Source organism: Conger conger, chromosome 4 (genome assembly GCF_963514075.1).
Source record: "Conger conger chromosome 4, fConCon1.1, whole genome shotgun sequence".
In the NCBI taxonomy this organism is placed as follows: domain Eukaryota; kingdom Metazoa; phylum Chordata; class Actinopteri; order Anguilliformes; family Congridae; genus Conger; species Conger conger.
Genome location: NC_083763.1, coordinates 1188899 through 1198898, shown reverse-complemented (window position 1 = coordinate 1198898; position 10000 = coordinate 1188899). Strand labels below are relative to the sequence as shown.

The window sequence follows — 10000 nt, the reverse complement described above, 5'->3', positions numbered from 1 at the left end:
CTGTCCCGGAGGAGATTGGGATTGCGGGATGCTGTGGAGTGCAGGGCACAGCGGCGTTCCGGGCTTTCCCGCGGGAATGCCACTGAAACGGGAAGAGAGACGGATTCGGAGCGAGAGCCGGGGAGAACGAGGGCGGCACAAAGGAGACGTTTCCTGCATTGCGTGTTTCCTCCTGAATTATTCCTCCTTTATTTATAGATCAGTGCTCTCTCTACCCCGTGGCCTTGTCCCCGCATTACTAATCTCAGCCAAAGGGCTCTGAGACAATCATCAACTTCAAGTGAAGTATACAGTGTCTGCAGTGGTATCTTCACTGAAAGCCACCATAAGACAGCCACTATAAAAATGTGCTTGAAAGTTTTTAAATGTTTTTCTTTATTATTGTTCTTTTTTTGACACCCTATGCCAAAGGTTCGTCCTCTTTCGAGAGAATAGCAGAAACGAATCGGTTTCATGCATTGTGGCAGGTTGGCTCGGTTTGCCAGGAGGAAGTGGGGTGATCCGAGGACCACGCCTTCTGGTTAAACAGGCACACTCCTGGACTACACTGTGGCACACTGTCACACACACACTTATCCAAACAATAGGGGCCGTTTATTTATGCTAGTGTGTGTTGTAGTTAATAACGAGCAGCACACCTGATCCAGGCCTCTCCGTACTGTCATAGTCTCTTTATTTCTCCTCTTTTTATTCCTCTTGCATATTTCTGCCACGGCTGCCCTGCAGAATACGGCCGTAGATTAGGAATGGCTGGCCTTCCCTGTCTGGGCACATTACCCAGGCCTGAGTAATGATCCTGTGGCCTTATCACTCTCTCCACTCAAATCAATGCCCTAATCTTTCCTCTGTGTGATTGATTCCCCTGCTGCTGATTTCACATTGTGGGTGATTTAATAAAGAGCAGCAGAGTTTCATTAAACCCTGCAGTGTAATATGAGAGACAGTGTAATATGAGAGTGTAATATGAGAGACAGTGTAATATGAGAGACAGTGTAATATGAGACTGTGTAATATGAGGCAGTGTAATATGAGAGACAGTGTAATATGAGAGACAGTGTAATATGAGAGACAGTGTAATATGAGACAGTGTAATATGAGAGACAGTGTAATATGAGAGACAGTGTAATATGAGACAGTGTAATATGAGAGACAGTGTAATATGAGAGAGAGAGTGCAACCTGCTGACAAGTTAGCTGTGTGTGTGTGTGTGTGTGTGTGTGTGTGACAGAGAGAGAGTGAGGTAGGGAGTGTGTGTGAGAGAGGGTGTGTGTGAGGCAGGGGGTGTGTGATAGAGGGGGAGAGGCCTGGAGTGTGTGTGAGAGAGGGAGTGTGTGAGGCAGGGAGTGTGTGAGAGAGGGGGAGAGGCAGGGAGTGTGTGTGAGAGAGGGAGTGTGTGTGAGAGAGGGGGAGAGGCGGGGAGTGTGTGTGAGAGAGGGAGTGTGTGTGAGAGAGGGGGAAATGTGTGACATTGGCAGCATGTATGCTGTCACTTGCAACAGCCTGAGTGACAGTTGATGTAAAATATTATATTATTTTGAAAGAAAATGGCCTGTTTCTTCTATGTCTCCTTGTCCATTGTTATTTAAATATAAATTATATGTTAAATGGCTGTATTTAAGATATTGTTTCACTCCAGGAGCTCAGTCGAGTGGTCTGTACTGAAATGACTCTTATGAGGACCCGGGTCAGATTCCTACACTCTTATGAGGACCTGGGTCAGATTTCTCTACTCTTATGAGGACCTGGGTCAGATTTCTTTACTCTTATGAGGACCTGGGTCAGATTCCTACACTCTTATGAGGACCTGGGTCAGATTCCTCTACTCTTATGAGGACCTGGGTCAGATTTCTCTACTCTTATGAGGACCCGGGTCAGATTCCTACACTCTTATGAGGACCCGGGTCAGATTCCTCTACTCGTATGAGGACCTGGGTCAGATTCCTCTACTCTTATGAGGACCTGGGTCAGATTCCTGCAGTCTGTAGCAGAGGGAGTTGGGCTCCAGCAGGGCGGAGCAGCTGCAGTGTGCCCCATGTGACCCAGGCCCTAATTACAGCTGTGGGCGCTTCGCCAGGCTCACACAGTGGCCTACTTCTGCACACAGGTGATGGGTGAGCCAGTCAGACTAACCGCAGGTGTGCCAGGTAAATCAGACTGGCCCGGTCAGAGAGGGCTCCACCCGGACGCGCTCCCTGGGAGGTGGGAACGGCTCACGCTGTTAAATCCAGAAGTGGGTCAGGAGAGAAGCCAGGAATACCCAAGACCCCACACCGTGTGGGGCGGTCAGGGGTGTGGAGGGCTTTGGCAGCTTGTATGTCCCCTGCCCTTGCTACCTGCCCCTCCCGGTTTAACTGTGTGTAGCTGGTTTTACTCACTCCGGATGGTGTCTCTGTGCTCTCTGTTCTGTAGATGACGGCGGAGGCCATTTTCAGGCTTGCCACCGACCCGGTCCTGCCCTTCCTGCCCCTGGACATCGCCCTGGACGTGCAGAACAAGCTCAAAGGTGCGGCCCTAAATACTTCTGTTTTCTTCTTCTTGTGTAATGTGGGGGGGGAACTTTGGGAAACAATTTGAAAGTAAATTCTATTTTTAGTTTTTGTTCATGCAGTGTAGGTCCTTGAAGGCTGAGAACTGCAGGTGTTCCACCCTCCCTTTACCTGGGAGTCAGGTGTGTTCACCCTCCCTTTACCTGGGAGTCAGGTGTGTTCACCCTCCCTTTACCTGGGAGTCAGGTGTGATCACCCTCCCTTTACCTGGGAGTCAGGTGTGCAGACAGTCTGGTCAATCAATAGCACTAATTACCCGGGAGAAAAGAAAAACAGGGTTGGGTTTGCAATTGGATTGATCCCTGCTGTAGTGGGTTCAAGTTTAATATAAAAATAAATAAAAATGACATAACTATAATGTGGCTGCAGGTGGTTAATTCCGTTAAGGTACCACCCTGTGGTGCATGAGCCTCATGGCCAGACCATGCCAGTGGAGATGCACACTGGGGTATGGGAGGGTATGGGGGGTATGGGAGGGTATAGGAGGGTATGGGAGGGTGTGGGAGGGTATGGGAGGGTATAGGAGGGTATGGGAGGGTGTGGGAGGGTATAGGAGGGTATGGGAGGGTATAGGAGGGTATGGGAGGGTATGGGAGGGTGTGGGAGGGTATGAGAAGGTATAGGAGGGTATGGGAGGGTGTGGGAGGGTATGGGGGGATTTAGTCAGATTGAGACCTGTGTTTGAGTGACCCCTGCAGGCTGAGAAGTGCCACTGCATGTCTATGAATGAAGCCTCTCGGTGTGAGCCTGGCTGGAGTCTGCAGAGTGAGAAGCAGGAGTCGTGTAGCTGTTGGACACCACGTGTGTGGGAGGATATATCCCAGCTCTCCCAAACTGGCAGGCTGGTCCCGGCACATTCAGCCAGCTGGACATTCCAGATTGGGGTGGGAATTCAATATGTACAGCCCTGGCGTGGGAAGCAAATTATTTAAGAAAATAATAATAGCTGAATTTTCATTTTGCTCAGTGACAATGATAATGAGCCAGAATAGGCCTTCTTCCCAGTTACAGACAAATAAATGTGTGTACTGGGTCCAGAACGGCGATTCTATGGCAACCTGCTCTGCCACACACAGATCTCACTTACCCAGCGATGTCATCAGAGAGAATGGCAACCTGCTCTGCCACACACAGATCTCACTTACCCAGCGATGTCATCAGAGAGAAATACACTTAATCCATGGAATTAGATCCAGGCTGGTTGGAAATTGTGAACAATAATTATTTTTATTTCTTTGCCATGTACAGATTGTGGAAATACAGAAAGAAGTTGTGTGTGTGGGTGATATCTCAGGGCATGTCCAAATGCTCCCCACTAAAAAAAAAAAATGGTCTCATATCCGGTTAGATTATGCTTTTTGAAGAAATCAAGCATGAATTGTAATTCTCTAAAAATGCAATAGTGTGACTTGTTTTCGGCGCAGCGCCTGGCTCTGTCCTGTGCTTGCATAGATAGAGTGATGCTTCCTTTTATCCTGTACTTACTTACTGGCCCCATGGGCAGCAGAAGACACGCTTGTGTTTTTACATTTACTTCGGTCCAGGAAGCAAAGCCCATGTTGCGTTATTCTCCTCCTGTCAATAAATGTGTTGTTTGTTTCCTCTGTTGGGAGACGGAAACATTGTGCCTCCATGCTTGCTAGCTGACACGTGTATGTCATTTAGTAGACAATAACTGAACATTTCTCCAGCGGAATAAAGAGTAATATGAAACCACATCTCAGCTTGCAAATGAGCAAACTTAAAACACTGTCGCTCGATCTGCGCATACAAACAAGTAGCCTACTTGCAGTGAAACAGTCCTGCCATTATAACACACTCCAGAAAGGCATCTGGATCCCTGCTTTAGTTCCCACACAGACAGCTTGTGTTTCTGTCAGGACACGCGGTTTGTTTGTGCGTGATCCACGCACCCTTTTCCCGTGGTAATTCTCATTTAAATAGAGGGCGGTGTGCAAGAAAATAATCTACCATTCTGTTCAGGTTCGACAGCGCTTGCATTTTAGAAGGAAATTCAAAGTGCTTTATTGGCATGACACAACTGACATTTGTATTGCCAAAGCATGGCAAGGAACATGTTAAATAAAGAATAATAACACTGCAATATGATTAAATATAAAAATAATAACAGGATAATAATGATATAGTCTCAGTGAGTACTGCATTAGGTATTTATAGACTTTTCTTATTGTACATGAAAATCCCAGGACATCAGCAGTTTCTGAGATGCTCAAACCACCCTGTCTGACACCAACAATCATTCTGATATTTGGTCTGAAAAACAGCTGAGTGTCTGCATGCTGTCACATGATTGGCTGATTAAATACTTGAATTAAAAATCTGGTGTATGTGGCACAGATAATGAAGCGTTTGTCCCTGAAAACTGATGTGGAAACAGAATTGAGCAGAACACCTCCTAACTGGGGTGCTTTAGTGAGCTTGTGTTCATGTGGAGGCCAGCTGCTGTGTCAGTGGCACCTAAAGGTTCCCTCTGAAATGTTTTAATTGATTTTAATTGAATTAATACAGTTGGAATATTTCATTTTCCAGCGCTTGTGATGATTTGCCGATGTTAATATGAAAAAGGAGGAAAGGAAACCTATAAGCTGTTTAATTAGGCCCAGATGTGAGCTCCATATGGCAGAGAGTGACTGAGGCTCTAATGATCCCTCCCTCCCCCGGCTGCTGTTCTCTTCTTATTAAACCCAGAATAATCTGCCCAGCATAGCCTGCAATAATACACCCTGCATAACCTGCAATAATTCACCCTGCATAACCTGCAATAATTCACCCTGCATAACCTGCAATAATTCACCCTGCATAACCTGCAATAATTCACCCTGCATAACCTGCAGTAATACACCCAGCATAACCTGCAGTAATACACCCAGCATAACCTGCAATAATACACCCAGCATAACCTGCAATAATTCACCCTGCATAACCTGCAATAATTCACCCAGCATAACCTGCAATAATACACCCTGCATAACCTGCAATAATACACCCAGCATAACCTGCAGTAATACACCCAGCATAACCTGCAATAATACACCCAGCATAACCTGCAGTAATACACCCAGCATAACCTGCAATAATACACCCAGCATAACCTGCAATAATACACCCAGCATAACCTGCAATAATACACCCAGCATAACCTGCAATAATTCACCCTGCATAACCTGCAATAATACACCCTGCATAACCTGCAATAATACACCCAGCATAACCTGCAATAATACACCCAGCATAACCTGCAATAATACACCCAGCATAACCTGCAATAATACACCCAGGCTAACCTGCAATAATACACCCTGCATAACCTGCAATAATTCACCCAGCATAACCTGCAATAATACACCCAGCATAACCTGCAATAATACACCCAGCATAACCTGCAATAATACACCCAGCATAACCTGCAATAATACACCCAGCATAACCTGCAATAATACACCCAGGCTAACCTGCAATAATACACCCAGCATAACCTACAATAATACACCCAGCATAACCTGCAATAATACACCCTGCATAACCTGCAATAATACACCCAGCATAACCTGCAATAATACACCCAGCATAACCTACAATAATACACCCTGCATAACCTGCAATAATACACCCTGCATAACCTGCAATAATACACCCAGCATAACCTGCAGTAATACACCCAGCATAACCTGCAATAATACACCCTGCATAACCTGCAATAATACACCCTGCATAACCTGCAATAATACACCCAGCATAACCTGCAATAATACACCCAGCATAACCTGCAATAATACACCCAGCATAACCTGCAATAATACACCCTGCATAACCTGCAATAATACACCCTGCATAACCTGCAATAATACACCCTGCATAACCTGCAATAATACACCCTGCATAACCTGCAATAATACACCCAGCATAACCTGCAGTAATACACCCAGCATAACCTGCAATAATACACCCAGCATAACCTGCAATAATACACCCAGCATAACCTGCAGTAATACACCCAGCATAACCTGCAATAATACACCCAGCATAACCTGCAATAATACACCCAGCATAACCTGCAATAATACACCCAGCATAACCTGCAGTAATACACCCAGCATAACCTGCAATAATACACCCAGCATAACCTGCAGTAATACACCCAGCATAACCTGCAATAATACACCCAGCATAACCTGCAATAATACACCCAGCATAACCTGCAATAATACACCCAGGCTAACCTGCAATAATACACCCAGCATAACCTGCAATAATACACCCAGCATAACCTGCAATAATACACCCAGCATAACCTGCAATAATACACCCAGCATAACCTACAATAATACACCCAGCATAACCTGCAATAATACACCCTGCATAACCTGCAATAATACACCGAGCATAACCTGCAATAATACACCCAGCATAACCTACAATAATACACCCTGCATAACCTGCAATAATACACCCTGCATAACCTGCAATAATACACCCAGCATAACCTGCAGTAATACACCCAGCATAACCTGCAATAATACACCCTGCATAACCTGCAATAATACACCCAGCATAACCTGCAATAATACACCCTGCATAACCTGCAATAATACACCCTGCATAACCTGCAATAATACACCCAGCATAACCTGCAATAATACACCCAGCATAACCTGCAATAATACACCCTGCATAACCTGCAATAATACACCCAGCATAACCTGCAATAATACACCCTGCATAACCTGCAGTAATACACCCAGCATAACCTGCAATAATACACCCAGCATAACCTGCAGTAATACACCCTGCATAACCTGCAGTAATACACCCAGCATAACCTGCAGTAATACACCCAGCATAACCTGCAATAATACACCCAGCATAACCTGCAATAATACACCCTGCATAACCTGCAATAATACACCCAGCATAACCTGCAATAATACACCCTGCATAACCTGCAGTAATACACCCAGCATAACCTGCAATAATACACCCAGCATAACCTGCAGTCATACACCCTGCATAACCTGCAGTAATACACCCAGCATAACCTGCAGTAATACACCCAGCATAACCTGCAATAATACACCCAGCATAACCTGCAGTAATACACCCAGCATAACCTGCAATAATACACCCAGCATAACCTGCAGTAATACACCCTGCATAACCTGCAGTAATACACCCAGCATAACCTGCAGTAATACACCCAGCATAACCTGCAATAATACACCCAGCATAACCTGCAATAATACACCCTGCATAACCTGCAATAATACACCCAGCATAACCTGCAATAATACACCCTGCATAACCTGCAGTAATACACCCTGCATAACCTGCAATAATACACCCTGCATAACCTGCAATAATACACCCTGCATAACCTGCAATAATTCACCCAGCATAACCTGCAATAATACACCCAGGCTAACCTGCAATAATACACCCAGCATAACCTGCAATAATACACCCTGCATAACCTGCAATAATTCACCCTGCATAACCTGCAGTAATACACCCAGCATAACCTGCAATAATTCACCCTGCATAACCTGCAATAATACACCCAGCATAACCTGCAATAATACACCCAGCATAACCTGAAATAATACACCCTGCATAGCCTGCAATAATACACCCAGCATAACCTGCAATAATACACCCAGCATAACCTGAAATAATACACCCAGCATAACCTGCAATAATACACCCAGCATAACCTGCAATAATACACCCAGCATAACCTGCAATAATACACCCAGCATAACCTGCAATAATACACCCAGCATAACCTGCAATAATACACCCAGGCTAACCTGCCCTGCTATTGTAACTGCATGATTTTTCATTGTTATTATTTTAATCCTTTATGAAAGTAGGGGAGGTCCATTGAGAACATCTTTCTCTTTTACAAGGTCATCTGTGACAGAGACAGAGACAGAGACAGGGACAGGGACAGGGACAGAGACAGAGACAGAGACAGAGACAGAGACAGAGACAGAGAGACAGAGACAGTCTCCAGATGCAGGTCAGCGTGCCTACAGCTGAACATCATCACACAGTCGTGTCACGCAGCCTGTGTTTGAGCGGGGTGGTCACAGTTTGGCGTCTCTTTAGCTAGCGGGCCCTCCAGCCCTGGGTTTCTCGGCCTGTAGTTTGAACAGATCAGTGCTTTTACTGTGGGAGGTCCACACAGGCTGGATTAAATATAGTTTGCTTTTATCACGGCGGTTAAAAATAAAATGGAGGGGTGGGGGAGGAGAAAAACTGGAACCTCAAGGCCGTCACATAAACTCCGCGTTCCTGACGCCCGTAAACGACGGTCTGAGATCAAACAGCCGTGGCTAATTGAAACTGTCGAGACACTTTGCTCGCCCCCCCCCTTTCTTATTTTCATGACTATGAAAGCCGTTGGAACGCTGGCTCTGGTTTTATAACTCGGGGGGCCTGGGGGACCGCCGTCGGTTCTCACGCGCATCTCTCTCTCTCTCACGCGCGTCTCTCTCTCTCACACGCGCGTCTCTCTCTCTCTCTCTCTCACGCGCGTCTCTCTCTCTCTCACGCGCGTCTCTCTCTCTCTCTCTCTCACGTCTCTCTCTCTCTCTCTCTCACGCGCGTCTCTCTCTCTCACGCGCGTCTCTCTCTCTCACGCGCGTCTCTCTCTCTCAGTCCCAGACGGGCTTCTTCATCTCGCTGTCCTTTTTCTCCCGAACCTCCTGCGGCAGGCTGAGGTTTGGGAACGCTGCCGGTTTTCCCGGCCTTGCCCTTGTTTTCCGCTCCCGGGTGATGAGAACGGATCGTTCCCGTGCCCTGGACGGAAACGCCGGTGTCCCTCAGTGTCACCGGACATGATGGATGAGGGCTGTCCTCCCCCATATCTCACCATCACATCCCCTGCTGAGAGAGAGAGACGCTTAAATGTGTTGAAGGGAACAGCTTCTGCCGCTAAATTTATCTTTCTCCTCTCCGCTCTTTTCCCGCGACAGATATTCTCCAGCGACTCTCCCTCTCGCTCCCTCCCACTCCCTCCCGCTCCCTCCCTCTCGCTCCCTCTCGCTCCCTCCCGCTCCCTCCCTCTCGCTCCCTCCCGCTCCCTCCCGCTCCCTCCCTCCCTCTCGCTCCCTCCCGCTCCCTCCCGCTCCCTCCCGTTCCCTCCCGCTCCCTCCCTCCCTCCCTCTCACTCCCTCCCACTCCCTCCCGCTCCCTCCCTCTCGCTCCCGCTCCCTCCCTCTCGCTCCCTCTCGCTCCCTCTCACTCCCTCCCGCTCCCTCCCTCTCGCTCCCGCTCCCTCCCTCTCGCTCCCTCTCGCTCCCTCCCTCCCGCTCCCTCCCGCTCCCTCCCTCTCGCTCCCTCTCGCTCCCTCCCGCTCCCTCCCGCTCCCTCCCTCTCGCTCCCGCTCCCTCCCTCCCTCTCGCTCCCGCTCCCTCCCTCACGCTCTCTCCCGC

The 10000-nt window shown here is 47.5% G+C and overlaps 1 protein-coding gene across 1 annotated transcript in view; it reads left to right on the top strand.

The window, feature by feature from the left end:
* The window catches only part of LOC133125964 (inactive N-acetylated-alpha-linked acidic dipeptidase-like protein 2), a 259589-nt gene that overhangs the window by 232821 nt on the left and 16768 nt on the right, over window positions 1-10000 (top strand). The window contains exon 13 of the mRNA XM_061237725.1: window positions 2410-2503. Coding sequence (XP_061093709.1) covers window positions 2410-2503 — 94 coding nt within the window. The remainder of the gene's footprint in view (window positions 1-2409; window positions 2504-10000) is intronic.